This window comes from Myotis myotis, unplaced genomic scaffold, assembly GCF_014108235.1.
Source record: "Myotis myotis isolate mMyoMyo1 unplaced genomic scaffold, mMyoMyo1.p scaffold_m19_p_11, whole genome shotgun sequence".
NCBI lineage: Eukaryota > Metazoa > Chordata > Mammalia > Chiroptera > Vespertilionidae > Myotis > Myotis myotis.
Genome location: NW_023416315.1, coordinates 67,592,317 through 67,613,916, shown reverse-complemented (window position 1 = coordinate 67,613,916; position 21,600 = coordinate 67,592,317). Strand labels below are relative to the sequence as shown.

Sequence of the window (21,600 nt, the reverse complement as noted above, 5' to 3'; positions counted from 1 at the left end):
GTGAAATGGGTGAATTAAGTCATTTTTGATACATCAACCAAACATAGAGATGTAGCAAGAGAACTATCTAGCTCATGTAAACAAATTTTGACTAAGTGTTATTTTTCCTGTACTCAGCTGGCAGCTGTTGGAAGTAATTTATTAAAATGATTCAAGCTGAAATATTTACATTATTTTCTTGAGAACAAAACTTATTCATTATAATTTAAAAAGTCATTTATTATCTTCATAATAAAAATGTATTCATCATACAGTGTAATTCATCACTGATAAATTGAATGGCTAGAAAAAAGCAGAAATGTAATTGATACTATGGATCATAAATAAATGTGTACCATGATAGGGAAGGGAACAGGTGAAAGAGTGAACATAGAAGAGATACACAAAGCAGCAACATTATAGTTTAAGGTTTAAGTGGACAAATTTTGCCTTGAAATAAATTATTAAGCTTTCATTGACTAATCAATAGACAAATGATGAATACAGGCAATCTATAATATATGATTTCTTAAAGAAATGCATTCCATTTTTTAAAATCATTCAATATAATAAAAGTATAATATGCAAATCAACTGAACAGCAAAAGGACCAGTCGGTGTGGGGGCGGGGCCTGCGAGCACTTGGTGCCAGGCCAGCCAAGTTGCGTGCCAGTGGACAGAGGAAGGAGATAGCAACAGGGTGGGGGGGGCAGTGGTGACCAACTGCGGGGTGATGGGTGCGGGTGTCATCCCCTGATCGCCCACCTGGTTGCCTCCTGCAAAGGGAGACCACGGGCAGTGGCAACAGTGGGGTTATTCGGGGTGGGGCCCCCCCAGCGTCATCCCCTGATCAGCCTGCTGGGGTCGCATCCCACACGGGAGACCACTGGTGGCAGTGGCCCAATGGGAGGCAGGGCCGGCCTCTCGCCATCCTCACCATCCCCTGATCAACCTGTTGGTCACCTCCCCCAGAGGGAGGCCAGATGGTGGCTTAGGCCCACTCTAAGTTGGACATCCCCTGAGGGCTCCCAGACTGAGAGAGGGTGCAGGCCGGGCTGAGGGACAGTCCCACCCCCCCAGAGTGCATGAATTTTTGTGCACCGAGCCTCTAGTCCTTAATAAAAATCATCTTTACTATATTTAATTTACAATAAAACCAAATCTGATTTGATGACTTTTACATGAAAATAAAATAGCAAAGGTATTTTTTAAGCCTTACCTTTCATTTTATTTTTTTCATGAGAATTACTATTTTAACTTTTCCATCTTTTTCTATATAGCCATCTTTTTTGTTTTTGATTATCATTTCCGCCCCCCCAGTCTAATTTTTAAATGCCAGTAGACTTTATTCTTTCACATCTTGAGTGCTAGAAGACTATTCTCTTCCTTCTTTTTTAAAAAATATTTTTATTCATTTCAGAGAGGAAAGGAGAGGGTGAGATAGAAATGTCAATGATGAATCATTGATCAGCTGCCTCCTGCATGCCCCCTACTGGGGATTGAGCCTGCAACCTGGGCATGTGCCCTGACTGAGAATCATCGGTAACCTCCTGGTTCATAGGTTGATGCTTAACCACTGAGCCACATCAGCCAGGCCTCTTCCTACTTTTGTTTAAATGTTCAGTTCTTTTCTCTTTGTGGTCTGTCCATAAATAATTTATATTTTTTTATAAGTATACCAATAGTTTTAATTTTTCATTCCTTATTTTCCTTTTTTTAAATTTCAATGTTGATATAATGGAGTTATGTGATTTTTTCTACATCTATATATGCAGTGAAAATTCATTTAAATTTCTGAATCACCTTTTTTGTATATGACATTATGTATTTCTAAAATAAGATAAAAACTTAAGCAAAATTATTATACATAAGTGTAGTAATAGTTTTACAGTGTTTAGCTTTCTCTTCTAACTGTGCTAATGGTGCAAATCATAAGTCTACAAAATGTATTTCTCAGTGCACTGAGATCATAAAAGTACAAATTATATTACTCTGACCATAAGGTCAAGTGGAAATTGGTCCTTATATATGAAGTTTTTGTTGTTTATTGGATTCACATTTATTTAGATTAAATTTTGCTTTTATACCACAAGATGACCACAATTCTATTTCTTCAGAAAATTCCCTTGAACAACACTAGAGAAATAATTTATCCAAGTACGTAATTAACTTGTATTTTTTATTTTCTATATATAGCTTCATGGGAAGTTTCTCAAATAATAAATTGACATTTGAAATGTTACACTGAACCCAAATGGTAAGATGAAACAAATGACTTAATCTTTTTGAAGGTCAAGTTATAAATTATTCTTGTGATGAAGCAGGATACTTATGGTCCATGAGCAAAATCCCAACTGTGGGCTTCTTGATGAAGGCACTTAGACACTCTGGCTGCATCTCAAAGGAAATGTAGAGTCTGAGTTGTGTCAGAGTTTTGAGTGTTCACTGGAAGTGCAGAAGCTACACCAGGACGGACTTAAATGTGTCATCAGTTTTTCAGAGTTAAATTCTGCAGTGAATTCTTAATAGTTCCCCAAACTCACCACAGGATGGTCAGAGCATTGATGCTTGTCATGGCATGGTCCCATTATTAATTGTAGTAGCCCAAGAAGGGTAAGTATGGAGGTCAAACATGGGCACCATCCAGGTGAACGTGCCCAGCATCACCACAGCAACACCCAAAATGTTGACGCCAAGTCCAGCTTTAACCTTGAACAGGAAAGAGCATAAATGTCAGTCTCCTAAAAAGAAAACTGAAGGGAATTGGAATACCATTACAAATTTATTTACATGCATACTAAATGATTAATATAAATTGTTGTTTTATAAAACAATGAGTTCTTTCATTCATTTCAAAAGAGAATCTGTCCCCAACTAAATGCCATTTACCTGAGGAGTTTTAGAGAAGTTCCTCTTAGGAATATACTGGCCATTCTGATTAAAGAAAAAAATTCCTTTAATAATCTGCCATTTCACCCTGGCCAGGTGGCTCAGTTGGCTGGAGCATCATCCTGTACACCAAAAGGTTTGGGGTTTGATTCCTGGTTAGGGCACATAGCAAGGCTGCGTGTTCTATCTCTGGTCCCCGGTAGGGAACAGTACAGGAGGCAACCAATGGATGTTTCTCTCACATCAGTGTCTCTCTCCCTCTTCCTTCCTCTCTGTCTAAAAGTCATTAAAAATATCCTCTTGTGAGGATTAAAAAAAAAATCTACCATTTCATGTTAAATCAAAATTAGAGTTTGTGGTTTTGTATTTCAGTGTATAAAGTCCAGGTCACTATATGATAACTGGATCCTTCATAGTCAATATTGTTAATAGTGTACCCTTCAGTATTCTCTTATTAAGATTTAATAATGCCACTTCTATTCATCTTTCCTAGAGTTCCCACGTTTCTAGCTCTGACATCATTGTTCTGGTGTCCACGAAACAATCTCAAAGTTGCTTCCTATCCATTAAAACAGAGGCTGGCAAACTACTGCCCATGAACTGTTTTTGTAAATAAAGTTTTATGGGGCAACAACACACCCATTTGTTTACATATTGTCGTTGAATGCTCTCATGACACAATGGCAGAGTTGAGGAATAGTGACAGAGACCATATGGCCCACAGGGTCTCAAATATCTACTAGCTATTTTTACAGAGAAAGCTGCTTATCTTTGCATCTCTGTATTAAAACAAAGCAAAAGGTGAATATCTAGCAGTGATTACTACAGAGATCCCCTTTCCAGTCCATGCAAGCCACTCATTTATTCCTGAACCTTGTTTTTATTTTTAAAACTCACATACATAGGACATTGCTTATGTTATGTACTTTTTTTTTTTTACCGAAACGATAGTACATGACTTCTGCATTGAGGTGTTTCCAGGATTTTTACCTTGTGGGGGGTGGTGGTGGTGGGGGTGGTGTGTGTGTGTGTGTGTGGGGGGGGGTTAGTAATCTGTGTGGAGGGAAGGAAGTGAGGACTTAACTTGAAGTCGCATTTGCATAGCAAGCGCCCCGAATTTACTTTGGTTATATTCTTGTTTGTTTTGGCTGAGAAGTTGGCAATCAAAATTGGGAGGAGACTAGGGCATTCTCAAGCTAGTTCTTGATTATCACTACTTCTGTATTTGGTAAAAATGTGCATGTTTTGTCTCTTAGACTTTCTATTATTACTTGCTTGTGCTTTCACTTCAGGTGCCGCTATTAAATCAGAACAAGAAAGATGACTTTACATCATTCAGGCACTGAGCCTCATGTGTTATTCAGAGCCAATGTCAGCCGCACAAATATCAAACCACAGTGCTTGATTGCTGAATTTCATTAGCCCTTCCTCCCTTATCCTAGGTCAAGTTAGATATGATCTTAACATGTAAGGGTTAGCCTTTGTGTTGACCGTATTCCATGCTTTGCTGATACATTCAGTATCCCTGTAGTCCTGACTATACATTCAATGACATGTTTGCTTCTGGTTATCACTCTTCAAAACAATTATATGACCAGAATCACTCTATGACACACTCACTCTCAGAAGCAGAGCTCAAGCCATGTTTTTCATGGCAGTTGATTCACGTGTAAAAGGAGAGAGAACCTAAGACTTCACAAAAACTGGCTTCTGAGACTGACCGTGTTCTTTCAGCCCACTCACCATGTCAGTAATCTTTAGATGGCCATAGGAAAAAACGATGGCATTGGATGGATTCGCTACTGGTAGAAGGAATGCAAATGAAGTGCACAGAGTAGAAGGTATCAAAATATACAGAGGGTTCACGTGAATAGCTTCAGCCTGTTGCAAAAGAAAAAAAAGAGAGTCTAAGTAATATTTTGAGATACATCAAGCATAAAAATGGGCAAAATTATAATAACAAACTTCCAGAAGCAGGTAGAAACCTAAGACATAAAATTATACATAAGTGCAGTTATCACTTGAAGAATATTTTTTATATAATGTCTCTTCCTCTTGTTTACGTGCTTATTAGTGCCCATTTAAGTATTATAGCTCAGTTAATTTAGAAAATAAAGTTTCATTTATTCCAGAAACTAAACAAAAACAGCAACCATTTATTATTTATTGGGTATTAGGTGCTATGCTAAGTGTTTACCTGTATATAAAATATATATGTTTATATATAACACATGAAGCTTCCATGTATTATATGTAATGTATAAAATAATATAATAAACTATATATATATATATATACATATATATATATCATATAACTCAATTTTCACAATGACCTTATGACCAAATAACAGATGAAGAAACCAAGGCCTGAAAGTCTAAAAGTAACTCATCAAACACACAGCTGACAAGCAGTAGAGTTTAGGTGGGGTTTCAGGCCCCTCCGGCTCCAAAGCGTCTCATCATCCCATGAACTTTACTGCCTCTGTGACATATATACTTTAAAACTTGCTTAGGGATCATCACAGAAGAAAATTAGCATTATTCTTAATTTATCACATAATTTTCTAAATGCTCTCTGTTGAGAAATAAAAACCAGAAAAAAAAATACTTGCCAATTTAAATTCCAGCATTTCTTTTCTAATTTGAAGCATCAGCTCAAGAATGCTAACATATGCCCCTTGAGCTAGTAGCAAAAAATTCCAGAAGGACAATGCTCTTAATTTAAAGTGCTTTCCTTTCACCAAACCCATCTGTCCAAATAGGAAAAACATTGACTTAAAGCTATTTCTTATAATTGCTAGCTAGTTGGGGAGAAGAAGGGAAGACAGTCTATCCCTCTCTCTCCTTGCAGATCTGCTTCTTACTTATATCTGAAAATTCTTCCCTGGGCAGTCGAGAGTTATGTCTAATATATTTAAGCTTGAAGCCTGAAGTATAAGCCTAGGTTTTCAATCACTTATATAAAGCAGTTCTCAGAAGTTCAGAACTAATCTGGCGGGAGAAGTGTCAGAGTTAGAGGTTGAAATACTAAAATTGTCAGGATACACTGAACCTAAAAGTCTTACAGCTGGAAAGGATCTGGGTTGGCCGTCCCACTTATCTGCAAATTGAAAATCTGAGTGAACAGAAGGTAAGTGGTTAAGATCCTGCTGCTTGAATATGGAAGAAAAGAATTCTGCTGAGTTGAGGTGTCTTAAAAGGTAGGAATGCAAATAAAGACTCTTCTATCAGTGATTTCCAGGAGGACCATTCAGGCCAAAAAATGATTCTATACCACAATAGGAGAACAAGCAAAGCAGAACATTGCTGTTTTGATAAAGAATATAAATGGGACAAGTGAGATACTCACCAGTGGAGCTAATATTGGGAGAAGGAGAGTAATGGTAGCTGCATTGCTGGCTACCTCTGTTAAAGATGTGACGAGCAAAGAAGACAACAGAATTATTAGCCATACTGGTAATGATCCTAGAGGAGATAATTTGTTTCCTATCCACATAGATAGTCCTGATGCCTACAAAAACAAATTTACAACATTTGTTATTTATTAATAGTTCATTTTAGTGGACAATTTAAATTTATAAAAAACATTATTTTCTCTAAGAACTCTGTTTCTAAAATATAATTTTAACCTCTCATATTTTCCTGTGGCTTGGCTGATCTGGAGGGCTTTGACCTGGAGAAGCTCTCATTTATTTTTATTTTAAGACTACCAATATGCTTTAGAAAGCTTAAATTGTCTCCTATATTTTTAAATTAAATGTTAATGTTATCTAATTAATATATGTGGATATTTTAACAACTAGAACTGTAGGGCCTTAAAGAAAGAGTGGTCCTTCTGGTCTACCTCCCTCCACTCCTAAAAGCATTCCCTAGAGACAACAACTTTCAACTGAGATTAGCTATTTAGAGCTATGTTTAGGTATTTATGGCTATTTTTTTAAATTACCCTTTTTCCTAATTTTCAAATGTAGACATTATTTACTGACTTAAATAAGGATTCTGTTTTCTTACACCAAATCTCATCCACCACACATATATTTCCTCTCCTTTCATTCCCTTACACTCAAATAGCAACATTTTTTATTAAATCAATATTTAAAGTTTACATTATGATTATATGAACATTGTTCATACCAAGTCATTTAATGTACTGTGATCATATTTACTTTTTTTGTTTTGATCATATTTACTTTTTTTGTTTTGTTCTACTGTTGTTTTTCCAGGGAGTAATGGCCTCATTCTTTGCTTGGTTTTCTAAGTACCTGTCACAGATACTCTCCAGTAAAAATGGAAAACTCCCCAGAAGTAGACAAACATTGTTCCTTCTCATTTTCCCCCAGGGAGATGTCCATCCTGGAGTATTCCTTCCTTCTGTTCCATCTGGACTAGTTGCCTTTCATGTCAATTCTACTGTTGTTGTTCTGAGACCTCTCTTCACTGGTGTACTATGAGCTCCCCTCACCTCCTTCTCTTGTGGGAATCCTTTCTTCCTAATGCCTTTGTGTTGGTGGACCTTCTTCTACAGCTTTCTGAGAATTGGTGAATGGGAGGCTCCTTTTGTTTGTTTGTTTCTGCATGTCTGAAAACCTCTTTATTTTCTTTTCACACTATTTTGATACATTAGCTCTTGTAAAATTCTAGACTTGAAAAAGTTATTGCTCAGCCAGAAAGACTGATGGCATTCTGATCTTTGATTCATTGTACACAGTACAAAGAAAATCAGCTGGATGCAAATTAATAGGTATGTTATTCTATTCTCTACTCCAACCCGAGATAATCCTCCATTTATGAGATTTCACTTGACTACTGCATGTGTGAATTTTATGCCCAGGTCAAACTGGAACTGGCGTCTTTTAGAAAAGCTCTAACTACAAGAAGTATACCCTTAGATCAAAAGTTGGCAAAATATCCCCAGATATGGATACCAGATATTATGTATGTTATTTGTGGTCTTGAGTTATACTTTTGTTTGTTTTTTACTTTTAGATGGAAAAAGTCTGCATACCATTTAAGTCATATTGGTACAAGTTCATCTTAAAATATAATTACATATATCGTAAGAATGGATTTTATCTATGTTTAGATGCTGCTAGCAAAGATTATACCATATATAGTCCCTCCCCCCCCCACCACCACCTCTGGAAGCCATTGGGATCATATGATCACACCAAGGTTTCGAAATTCTGCATGAAATGCTTTAATATTGGGCACTTAGTAGCTCTTTCAATCCATGATCTCAAAGTCTTCATTTCTGTAAAATTTCTAGTATTATTTTTGGAAATGTCCTTCTATTTCAACAATTCTCAACCTATGGGTCGCGACCATCGGAAAACACATATAGCATATCAGATATTTACGTTACAATTCATAACAGTAGCAAAAGTAAAGTATTATGAAGTAGCAACAAAAATAATTTTATGGTTGGGGGTCACCACAACATGAAGAACTGTATTAAAGGGTTGTGGCATTAGGAAGGTTGAGAACCACTATTTCTTTTTATTTTCTTTCTTTTTCTTCTCCTTCGGGAACTCCTATTTATTGGCTGTTGAAGATTTGTAGTTGCTACTCTAATTTTCTTATCCTTTTTTTTTTATATATTACCTTTTCTTCATCTTTTTGTTTTATTTCCTGAGATGAGTTCATCTTCTAACTGCTACTGAATTTTTAAATTTCTTTTACAATATTTCTCATCTTCAGTGGATCTTTCTTACTTTCTGTTTATCCTTTATTTAGAAAGTAACATTCTACTTGGTTTGCATGTCTTTAATGTTTCTAAAATCTCTTTGGGGCCTCAATGATAAAATTTAAAAAATTTTCTTTTGTATCGTATATTTTCTTTGTTTTTATGTGTTTCTTTTCAATTTTTTTATTTATTACTGGTTATTGTATCAGAGGCTTCCTCAACTATCTGATGGCCTCATATAGTCCATTCACATTTAAAAGGGAGGTAACAAAACAATGATTTTGAAAGCTCTTTGTGCCTGGTCAAAGATTGTTAAGAAAAATACTTTACTGTAGGTGGCTAAGCTGTGAGCCAGCATCTTATTGATTCAGTTTTGTTACAGAGTAAATCTAAATTTTCTGCTAGGGAGGGAAGAGAGCAGTTGCCTGTCTATTTAGGTCTGGAGAGAGTATTTGTGAGGTTCACAGCTCCTTAAACACCTTTGAAGCCATCCGTCACCTTTAGTACTGAATTTTACCCCAGCTTTCAGTTAATCTGATGCTTCCAATTTCTAAACCCTTTCAGGATCCTGTGGATGAATCAGCTTGTTTCTTGTTGGCTATCCTTTTTCAGGTCCATAGATTTCACCCTTCTCTACTGTTTCCACAGTATAAAGTCAGTTACCCGTCAAATATCCTGTTTCTATATTTTAAATCATATTAACATCTCTTATATGTTACCGTTCCTGCTATACATTCTTTATCTTTATGGATTGACACTTTTATGTTCTGTTATTGCCCTGTCAGTGGGGAGCTGATAAAAATCGTGTTTAATTCTTTCATTTTTAACTCAGGAATGTATGAAAAAGGGAGAGGAGGACATATTCACTGATAGGAGTTTGAGAGTGACTACCAGGACATGAGAGTTCAATCATGTTAAAACATATCAAGGGACACTTAAGAGAGAGGGAATTGCAATGAGGTGAATGCTATCTCATGGTTCCCAATTAGAAGGGTTATTTATTTCTGGACATTTTCCTAATTACAATTTGGGACAAAATTTTTTTAAAAATTAACTGTCTTCAAAACTTCGTAAAACCAGTTTCTAGGGCCATATTTGCCCATAATCAGATTTTTGAAGCTCATGGTTTCTACCCCACCACTCAAAGGTAGGGCTATTCTGGATATTCCTAGAATAGTAGTCCTAGGATTTTCATAGCAAACTAGACCTACTTCCAGGGGTTCCCCATCCTTCCAGTGAGAGAGCCTACTGCATCAGAGTCGGCCCATATCTTTTCATTTCCTTAAACTTTGCTAGACTACGGTCTGGCCAATGCTTTTAAAAACCTCTTTTGGGTGTCCAATCCAGACAGATACTCTAGGGGAGGAAAGATGAATGTAAGTTCATATTTATTCCAGAATTGCTGATTCTTATTTCCTCACAATTCAAATGAGCAGGCATAGGAATGAAGGTTATTGATTCTGAGAAATCAGATCTAATTACTGCTGGACTAGTGGAAAAGTGTATTTGTCATATTTCTCTCACTTATATTTGAGAAGTCTACAAGGCAAGCCAAATGTAGGCTGAAAACGACTTTGTAAGTGGCACTCAGAATTTCATCTATTACTAAATCTTATTGCTGAAAGCTCAGTATCCAAATACAATACAGAAAAATTGACAATAAAGTCAGAAGCTAAAACCAGTCTCCCTGGAGGTTATTAAGAAGAGAACAGAGCAGGTAGTTTTTTGCCTTGAGAAGTATAAAAGTTTAACTTCCCAGAAACTAAAAGGCTGTATAAAACATCTCTCTCACCATCATTTTTACTTTGATGATAGAAAAAGAAAATGGAACAGCCATGAGTTTTGAATGTTTTACAGAAGGCTATAAAATCCAGAAGCAAGAGATTTTTAATTTTTCCAAGAGTAGAGGATTTTTATGGAATTTTTGAAGCAATCCTATAATGACCAGGACAATTTCAAGGGACAGTGACTTCCCCAGATATCTACTTCATATCAACTGGATAGATAGGCCAAGAAATAGCCAACTTGAATCCACCTATGGTTTTACTTTTCCCTAAAATTAAAAAGAATACAATATTAGCTATGTTTATGTGAAATTCTCTCAGGACTTTATTCCACAAATGTGTATTCAGTACCTTTAATATATTTAATATGCAATAAATAATATAATAAATAAATAATGTAATACATTACTATTATTTCTTATTGTCCTTCTTTGACAATATTAAAACCATGATATATTCCAGAAAACTCTGAGAGCTACTGAAACCTATCATGAAATAAGGAAAAAATATAAATAAAAAATGTTTCACTAGTAGTCACCGTATGTATGATTTTTATTTATTTTTCTTATTAAGCTATTCTAAAACTATTTCATGGACTAAGAATTATAATCTTCTATGCTTTATTTCTTTTGACATGCATCATAAACATTTATGCTTGGAGCCTGTAAAATGTTTTGAACTCTGAACTCACCTCATCTGTATGATTTACTTACTGCATGGCTATTGAAACCAGTGTCATTAAAATGACAGGATGAAGTTGAATATAACAAAAGCTTGAATTTCCCCATGTTCTTCTTTGGAGCAGCCTAGTTAATTGTTAAATATCTTAGACACAGCCCTGGCCAGTGTGACTCAGTGTTTATAGTGTTGGCCCAGGCACTGAGGGCACACAGGTTTGATGCAGGGTCAAGCGCACTTACCTGGGTTGCAAGTTTGCTCCCCAGGCCCAGTTGGGCACTTATGGGAGGCAACCAATAGATGTGACTCTCTCATATTGATGTTTCTCTTTCTCTACCCCCTCCTTCCTTCTCACTGTCTCTAAAAATCGATGGGAAAAATATTCTCATGTGAGGATTAACAACAACATCAAAAATCTTAGACACAGATTATTACCTCACAACCATCTGCCAAGGCAAACCCTCCACCAACAAGAATGACTATATCCCAGGGCATGAATTTCTGGAATTCTTTCCAAGTAATCAGTGGAGAGTAATCAAAAGCAACTGCAAAACAAAAACCCTACAGTTACACATTGCTTAAAATATGATATGAGATTGTTTTCTTCATTACTGTAATGGCCACCTCCCAAGGAGTTTTTACTACTCTTATGTTGTTTTAAGATGGGGGATTTTATCTGGACTTTGAGCAATTTCCACCTATCTTAGGTGGAACATTATATTACTTAAACAGGTCATAACTTGGAAAAATCCTTTAAATTATATTATAGAATGAATTTAGATAAATTATAACATTATCATTTATAATGCTATTTATTCATTTGATTCCACTAACATCTTTGCCTACTATGAGTAAAACAGTGTATTGGACTATACTATTCTTTGCTATGCAAACTGTCTGTAACAGTCCAATGGTTCTAATAGCATAAGTGTTGCATTAATATTCATTAGTATTAATTTGAATATTTTATTTTTATTTTTTTTTCAAATTGCAAGGGTGCAGCATATAACAGGTTCATTACGATTCCAGTTAAAAGTAATTCAAAACTCAGGTTAAATAATTTAAGTATCATTCATGAGACCCTTAAAATACTCATAAAGCAATTATCTTAAAGATTTCTCTTGATATTTGGTTCCTACTGGCTCCATAGATTTATTAAGAAATAAGATCGTTCATGTACACATTATTTCCATTTATCATTTATGTGTAGCAGTCAACCTTCTACGTGATGAGATTCTAAGGTTACTAATTATCTTCCTTCCCATCCCTTTTCCCCAAACCTAAACCAAACATATCCTTCACTGTTGACAGAAATTTTGCTATTTCTTACTTGAATTAAGACCATATATTCTGTTAAAATGCAAACATCTTTGAAGTGTACCTTTCATGTAAAATGTAACATAATATGTCTTATCTGTTATTTTACTGCAAATGAGTTTATCAGGGAGAAAAATTATTGAAGAATAAGAAGAAAGAGAATGGGAGAGAGGAGCAAGGCTCTGTCTGAGGGGGACTCAGATGTTGGAGCCAGGGATGTTAAGTCAAATATTAGTTCCTCAACACTTGCCCCTGCCAGGCCATGGGGCTTAGATTTCAATGGTCAGAATTCTCAGGGTTTCATAGAAATCATTGCTCTGTAGTGCAACATCTCCTTATACTGCACTTTGAGATGTTCTAGTCTCAATGAAGAATGGAAGGCATTCATTTCTATGCTATACTGTTTATATTTGTCAGGGCCTTGAAATCTGACTCATTAGTCATTTATTGATTCTGACTCAAGGATTCATTCAGGTGGGCCAACCCAAGAGCATGAATGAATCCCAGTTCCATTCCAATAAAAGAAAGAAAGGAAGGAAGGAAGGAAGGAAGGAAGGAAGGAAGGAAGGAAGGAAGGAAGGAAGGAAGGAAGGAAAGAAGGAAATAAGGAAGGAGAAAAAGAAGAAAGAAAAGAAAAACCAACAATTCTATTCTACCAGACTATTTACAGACAATTTTAAACCATTTGTCCCACCCTGACAACATATTAATCTGACTTCCTAAAACATGATGTGTTAGTATTCAGATGTGGATGAATCCTATGTTTAAGAAGTGTTTGTGTCTGTGTGTGGGCAGAGTGAGTATACTCACATAAACATGCACACATGTTTGTCCATGTGTTATAAAAACAATGAGTGTTCCCTCTGAATACCTTTCTTTCAATTGTGACACTAGGTTATGAGCTAGTGTAGGTTGATCTGCATTTTCTTCGGGACTATTATGAGGCTATAACTCCCTTGAAACTCCTCACCTTTGTAGATCATCAGCATTTAGTACCAAGGGCTCATCATGAAGTAATGACTTGTTCCTACGTTTGCCAATAATAAGATTAATTCTGATTATGAGAGGAGAAGTGAGCTTATCAAAGACCAAATAATATCACTCATAGCAGAGTCCTAACATGGAGCATAAGGAAATCTACTTCTCACTTCTGCAAAGTAGGATGATCCTTCTTGTAGCAGAAGGATGTGTGCTGCTTGCAGAGTGCAAACAGGAAGTGTGTCAACATGTCCTTCCTGTTTTTCTAAATGCTAACTGATACCAGTAGAATTTTGTATATTTTTGCTCTTCTGTCAAATTCATTCAAAATTATAAATAATACTCAACCAATTTCTCCTGTAGATGTAGTTTTAGTCAATTTCTTAGCAGGAATAATAAAGAATAGGAGTCCTATAAGTAAGGCAACAGTTGAGTCTGTAGCAAAACCAGGATACCTGAAAAAGGACAAATGTGTTCATTAACAAATGACATCCAGAATTTGTGGGAACAAAACACTAAGTGACTATGTTTATATCATACAAGTAGTAGTGGTGGTATAGAGTATTTATTTTGGATAATCTGCTCTAAAAATCTATGGATTTACCACTAAATGATTTCCCACTAAATAATTTAGTGGAACTGAAAATTTCAGACCATGTTTCCATTGTTTCCCTATACTTTTTCTTCTCCCCGGCCCCCCCCCCCCCCCCCAAAAAAAAAAACAACCCATGTATATACACATGCTGACCTACTAGGCCAACATGGGAAATTTCCCTTTTGGTAAAGCTTACAGATCTGGTAAATAACTTTTTCTTTGAATTTTTTATTTTCATTACATTGGCAGAGAATTGATGTTGAAACAATTGTTAGGCTAGGCAAAGCCTCGTATAATTGATTTATAACATCCTAGTATTGAAATGTGGCAAGGCATGAATGTTTCTAGAGTCCTTGAAAGCTCTTTTGTAAATTGTGAAAGTGAATGATCTGTTTTTCTAAGGTATAACATCTGCTTCTATGATTATAAACCCTAGCCATATCATACAAATGAAATCAATCCATTTAATACTTTGTACCCTATGAAACTTAATCAAGAATATTAATTATTAGAATGGCTTATGAGATGCTCATAAGTGATCACTGTTCAAATTAAGAGTGATTCGGGAACAGATGGGGTTTTAGAATCATGAGGACATTCCAGCAAATAAGACAGGTTCCCAGAAGCCTCATCAGTTAAGAAGCACCTGGAGACTAGATATGAATGAAACAGGCATAAATAATTAGAATTTGGTTTTAAAAGTCAGCCATATTTAAAGAGTGAATCTTTGGATTCTGAGAAGAAATCCTTATTCCCTAAAGGTTATTTTGCTACCTTGTCACTCAATGATGCAAGTGTATTATAGAAGCTCTCTACTCCTGTAATTTATGTGAACAAACTAAAATCAAGAACATGCATTATATTATTCAAGCTGATAATTTATAACACAGTTTGTTTTCCCTAAATGTGGATTTTCTTTCTTGCATTGTTGGGTAAAAAAGCTACCTTGGTGTAATTTATTCAATAAACTTAACTAATCTTACATTGTCATTATTCCTTATTTCTTTTATCTCCGTTATAAGTTACAGTTGAATTTTTTGCCAAATTAGCTCAGGCATCATGTAATCTGATTTTGTTTTTATGAAGACACATTGGACTCAGTCCAAGCTCAAACAGATGGAATGAAAACATTAGGTGGTAGCTATAAATCTTGATCTCTCATACTAGCTTTAGAACATCTTCATTACAGATGGATTCTACAGAATATACACTTAAAATGAAATCAAGCCATAAATTCTGAAATAATTTATTTTCCAAATATTTAAAAACTATTATTATTTTATTACGTTTATTTTAGTTTTCATTTGTTATAAATTAATTTAGGTTGCTTCAGTATTACAAAAGGTAAGGTTACATAAATTTTATTTGCTTTTATTTACATCTTCAAATCCCTTCCTATCTCAAACCTTTGTTCCTTTTGCTATTGATTTATCTCAGAATTCTAGGTAACACGTGCACCTGACCATAGCAAATACACTCTATTTTTCTGCTACAAACAAAACATCTCCTGAATTACATTCCCCTCCTGTAAGGAATAGAAATTAGAAACTGATTACATTGAATTTACTATTGGGATTCCAGCTTTATTTTTATTAGCTGTTGTTGGATTTCATTTAGTTTTGACATGTTGGTGTTTAGAAAAGACTCCCCTTACCACGGATGATAGAAGAGGAATTTTTAAAAGGTGGAAGAATTATTTTTTATGTTGGTCTAGTCCTATTACAAAACTACATAGTACCATTAAACTTTAAACAATCATTTTCTTTCAATAGCTTGCACTGAATGATTGGAAGCTGTCTTTTTAGACCTCTCAGAATGAAAAGGTTTAGTCTTAAAGGAAACAAAAAGTTTATAAAGCTAAAGCAGATTCTTTGAAACATGCTACCACATCGCATTGCTACACTTGTATGCTCACTAGGAATTTGGACTCAGATTTTGCACCTTTAAAAAGTGCTGGCAATGCCTGTATAACCAGATGGCTCAGATTAAAAAAAAAGAATTTCTTTATTCTATGTGGGAATAATATATTTGACTCAAACAATTCTGGTTTCTGCCCCCAAATACATTGATTCTTGCTGGGGGCTGTGAGACAGGAAGTCCAAATCAGAGATCTGCTGAATTTAGAAACTAGATTAATTCAGTGAAGATAGATTGGGAGCACAAATCTCAAAACCCAAGTATTTATAATCACATGTGGGATGGCTCTTAATTTAGAAAATTATGCTGCCATCTCCTCCCCCACCCCCCCCACCAGTTCACATGATTCAGCATTGACTGCTGGTATGTAAGACATTGAGAGATAAAATTAACTTTGACCCAGCTTCTAACAGAAGTTTGTAAAATCAGATTTATTATTTAATCAGGAATTCCTTACCTAAAAAATAGGGGCAGGCATGGGTTTATAGTGAATTCGTGTTTAATTGACATACACAGAGAAAAAGACAAGATCTGAAACAAATAAATAATCCCCCATAGAAGTAAAAACAAAATAAATAAATAAATGAGTTGGCAAAAATCACAGAACATGAATTCATACCAGGTTATTAAGAAACATTTTACATAATAAACATTTAGATTGCCTTTCACATAGGGAGACGGGCAGCACTATTCTAAGCGCTATAAACTCCATTTTACCCAGGAAGAAATCCAGGGATGTGACCTGCCCAAAGCAAGTGGAAGAGGCAGGAATGGAATCCAAGTGGGGTGGCTCCAAAGTCTACACTCCTAATTGCCACAGAACATGGCTTTCTGGCAGATTCCATTTCTGATTGTGTAGGAATGGAAATAGCCTTGTCTAAAGAAGCTTGAATTTTAGTTACATGGTAGTTTAGTTACCTTAACTGAGGCCTTTTCTTAGATTTCATTCCTTATCATTTTTTTTAATTCCTGAAAGGATTAGAATTAAGAATTCTTTTCAATGGAAATGAAGAAGAAAATCTCATACACTCCTCCAGAGTTCTAGGAGTCACTTAGGAGAAAAGCAGAGTGCCAAGGAGGAAGGGCTGACAAACATCACAGGAAATGCTTACTCAGAAAAAAGTGAAGACCAACCGGGAAATAACCCAGGATCTCGGCTAAACCACAGCAGGGCCATGACAATGAACAGGACCAAGGTGATAATTTCCTGATACCTGTAAAAAAATTTGCAATCCTTTCATTTACTTTCTCAGTCAGGACATTCATAGAAACTACCTGAGTTATTGTCAGAAGTAATCTCACCGGAACACTAGACATTAAAAACTGGATGTGTCGATAATTTGAGTGAATCAGTGCAGTTGAAGAAGGTCTTTACTCTTCGGTGGATCTGTCAGCTTCTTGTCATCCTACTGATAAATTTTATGTAGAGAAAGTGTGTGTTTTGTCATGTCGAGGTTAGCACTTACTTTCACAAAGTTAGCAGCACATTTGGGGCTGTTATCGAGTGTTAAAAATACATTACAAATAATTATGTGCTTTTTTGTTTTTAATAAATACTTGAATATAAGCTGTGTGTGTGTGTGTGTGTGTGTGTGTGTCCACATGTGCACACACAGCAATCTTACCTTATTCGCCCAAGTTTTTTGTATTCTTGTTTAATCACATCAGCATAAGCCTCTTGTTCTACTGTCTTGGTCTTTCCACCTTTGAACATCTCCTTAAAACTGAAAAGAGTGATTAAGCCAATTAATCATAAGATTCTCCCTTTCTAGAAGATACTCGTGTGAAAGCTTCATAAAATACAAATCTTCCTGCTAATAACATAAATCTGAGCTTTTCACCTATATCTCCATCTCCTTCTTTGAATGTCTCCTCCCCCATTTTCTGTTTCTGCCCATTTTGCTCAATTTTCAATGCTTATATTAAAATTTTGCCATGTCCCACTCATCTCCAATTTAACACTTTATTATGTACCTGTCGTCTATTTTAATATATTTATTATATATCTTGATTGTTAATTGTTGCACATGAGTGAGTTTTATCTCACTAGTTAGATCACTTATTTGAGGGCAGGAGCAGTGTCATAGATGTTTTATTTGGCCCGATACCTCTAAACACTGGCATACACAGTTTAGTTCTTGATTCATCAACTCAACAGCACTTTTGTCAAATTTATGAGACAGTTGGTTGTCAGACCCATCAATTGTCACAAAATGTACTACACTCAAGTCATACACTAGGGCAAGGAGGTCACATACACTGATCACGGACGTAGTCCAATCTGGATCTGTTCTCAGAACTAAAACCAACTCGATCGCATTTTTTTCTTCACCTCTTATGTCCTAATAGCCTCCACTAGATAATTTTTCAACTTATTTCTAAAAGTATCTGTCAGTTTATACTCTTTTTAGCTACTTATCTTAGTGACCCTTTTTCCTGGTGACTAATTTTTCTGTCCTGAGGTCCAGGGTATTCACAACTTTGAACAATCTTTGTGTGAAGTAGGGCTCTACACCAAGATTTTTTAAAAATCCCTCCAGAGGAAGAAACAAATGGGAAATGCCTATATTCTTAGGGATTATCTCTGGAATGTCTATGAATAGCTCCGTTAGATTGCATTATATGTAGGTATAAAAAGCACATCTTGATATTTAATTCAAAGGAATTGAATTCTGGATCTCAAAGAGATCTGCATGCACATGTTCACTGCAGCATTAGTCACAAGAGTCAAGGTATAGGAACAATTTAAATGTCCACCAACAGACAAATGGATAAAGAAAAAGTGGTTTATATGTACAATGGAATATTATTTAGTCATTAAAGAAATAAAGCACTGGTACATGCTACAACATGGATGTACCTGGAAGGCATTATGCTAAAATGAAATAAGTCAGACTTAGAAAAATAAATACTGTGTGATCTCACTTATATGTGGAATCTAAAAAACTCAAACTCATAGAAGCAGAGAGTAAAAATAGTGGTTGCCAGGGGCTGGTGGGGGGCGGGGAAGAGGATGGAGGGTGTCAGTCACAGGGTACAAAATTTCAGTTATGCAAAATAAGTAAGTTATAGGACCAATGATTAACAATACTGTATTGTATACTTAAAATTTTGCTAACAGGCTGGATTTATGCTAAGTGATTTTTACCACAAAGGAAAAAAGAAAACAGCAAAGGATGCAGGAGGAATCTTTTGGAAGTGATGAATAAGTTTATGGCATGGATATTGATGAGGTTTCATGATTTATAATTATGTCCAAACACAACAAGTTTTGTATACATTAAGTAGCTACAGCTCTTTCTATGTCAATCATATCTCAATAAAGCAGTTTAAAAAAGAATAAAGCTATAGTATTTTCTTTTGTAAAATTGCTGGGGTAAATATGGACATCTATGAGGGAGTAAATAGGAAAACTGAGGTAGTGTGAAGGTAGCTATCACACAAAGACATATATATATATTTATTTACTTTCCTGTGACACTGTTATTCAAACTTGTTTGGACTATTATTGCTTTTGAAGGGGCAGGATTTCCTCAATTCTTCAGTAATCTATAATAATAAAAGTGTAATATGTTAATTAGACCAGACAGCTGAACGACCTTCTGGATGTCCTTCCAGACAACCTTCCGGATGAGGCTGGGGCTTCGAGGGCCGAGGCAAGCCACTGCACCTGTGAGGGCCGAGCCCCTTGCACAAATTTCTTGCATCGGGCCTCTAGTACATTCATAATCACTGTACTGTACACACTCCAACCATGAACATAATTAGGTGGATGTTGTTGCATTTAAGATCAATTAAATTACTGACTAGGTACAGTGTCAAAATTTTATCCCTTGTCACTAATATAAATGCTATTATAAGAGACTAATCTATGGACCTCCTTAAGAACCATCTGTAGAATAGAAAAGTAAAGAAAGGAGTGAATCTCCTTTGAAACTACTTCCTACCCTAAAGACCACATTTGTATTTTGCCACTTTGGTTGGGGACCATAAATAGTTAAGTCAGAAGCCAATTGGCTTTGCTCTAAATGAAGGTTAATGCCTTCACAAAGGAACTGATTAAGCCTATGACAACGCATCAACCTCTCCATTTAAATAAGTTCCGTGGCATTGATAGATGAGCTTCCTCGTCCCCAGGATGCTGGGATCATTAATAACGTGAGAGTTAACTGTGTTAACAGCCAGCACGCTAATCGGAATGTATGGTGGCCTGCCAGAGGAGTGGCCGAGCATTTCTGTTTGTCGATCTAAAACCTCTGGAGGTGAACACCCTGACAGACTGAAAAGGACACTGAAAAATGAGCTGGAGCATGAAGCTGCACAGCGTCTAACCAACAGTGGACAGCAAGGGGACTGTTTAAACACGCCACTGGCTGTGATTTATGGACTTTGCCTAACGTCTGCACTTCACACGTGTTTTGTTTTCCCTCATGGAAAACACAGTTCCGTAGATCTCCCCTTTACCTTTTTTATTTCTCCTTCTTAAATGGGGAGGCCATTTCCTAATAGTGACAATGGTTGCATACATAGTTTATAAAGTCATTTCCATGTAGCAAAAAAGGAGGAAACAGCTGTGGGTCTGCCTATTCCATCGGTTTGGGTTTCCTGCCCCCTGCAGCCTGCATTGCTACCTGTACAACTGAATAGCCCCCCGGAGGCGAGGTTTCCAGGAAGGGGCATTTAATATGCAGCTGGCCTCTCCCCGCTGATGCCCACCTGCTGAAGGCAGTGACACTCCACACATTGGCTTCAGCGGGAGCACTGCCACATGCTGCTCCCACAATCTGGACACAAATATTTGTTAAAAAATCATCAGTACCATCTCCCCACTACTAATACAATTGCAGTGGTTCTGGAGGAAAACCAGGAAGAGGAATAGAGGGGCAGGGGGAATATCAGTCCTTATGTGACTTGACCCAGAAAATGTCGGTGTGGGAATGGAACAGCACCTGGTCATGGTCTTTTGCTTTTCAAGGGAAGTACAAAGAGCTGATGTCAGCCTCACCTGCTTGGTGGATAGCATGTTGTTTAGAATTTATTCATTTGCCTTGGAAATTAATTAAAGCCCCTATAAAAATTAATTTGAATTGCTTTATTTTTCAGGAGAAAATCCTCAAGGTTTGGCATACAGCCTCTTCCCCTTCCTTTTTTGAAATGTTGTTTTCTATGTTGAACACAGAAGCTACATTTTCCATTTTCCTGTGGAGCCCTTTGTAATTTTAAATACTGGCTGTCATTTAAGTCATGTGTCACTTGGTACTTATGGATCACCAAGTTCAGTCCCAGCCAAGGTAACGTTTGCAAATTCTCCTTGAATGCGTACATTTGACATTTTAGCAGCTCTCGATTGATCAGTGTTTCTTGCCTTGTCTTCTATGTGTTCAACGTGGGCCCATGTGTGTTAGAATCACAACACTGGGAGTGATGTTACTGCTCTTCCAGTTAAAGCCTGTTGTTTCCCAGTTGCGGATGCTGAGACTGAGAATGGGTCAGGACTTGCAAAGGTCACTGGTCTGGCTTGGAGAAGCCACAGCTTTGTCCCTGGCCTCCTGATTCTGAATCCAGTGTTCTTTTCACAGGGCTCTCTCAGACCTTTATTTTTCAAGGACATATCCATTGTGGTGTTAGGGTAAAACAGGAAGCCCTGCATGTTACAGTTTGACAAACAGTAGCTCAATAACCTGAGGAAATCCCCACATTAAGCCACGGGGAAGGGCAAAACTTCTTAAAATTTCACTCCTCATCAAAATGAACTCCTTATGCTTTCCTGGCCTATTAA

General features: G+C 36.3%; 1 protein-coding gene across 2 annotated transcripts in view; it reads right to left on the bottom strand.

The window, feature by feature from the left end:
* Positions 1-21,600, bottom strand: part of SLC13A1 (solute carrier family 13 member 1) — a 118,177-nt gene that overhangs the window by 23,065 nt on the left and 73,512 nt on the right. The window contains exons 9-15 of one of the 2 annotated variants that reach the window (XM_036328811.1): positions 17,447-17,545; positions 16,934-17,035; positions 13,658-13,764; positions 11,450-11,559; positions 6,219-6,380; positions 4,611-4,748; positions 2,522-2,687 (exon numbers count right to left, since the gene is read on the bottom strand). In XM_036328811.1, the coding sequence (XP_036184704.1) occupies positions 2,550-2,687; positions 4,611-4,748; positions 6,219-6,380; positions 11,450-11,559; positions 13,658-13,764; positions 16,934-17,035; positions 17,447-17,545 (856 nt within the window). In that variant the 3' untranslated portion in view covers positions 2,522-2,549. Of the gene's footprint in view, positions 1-2,059; positions 2,688-4,610; positions 4,749-6,218; positions 6,381-11,449; positions 11,560-13,657; positions 13,765-16,933; positions 17,036-17,446; positions 17,546-21,600 lie in introns of those variants that run through there. The other variant, XM_036328810.1, reaches the window with a different exon arrangement.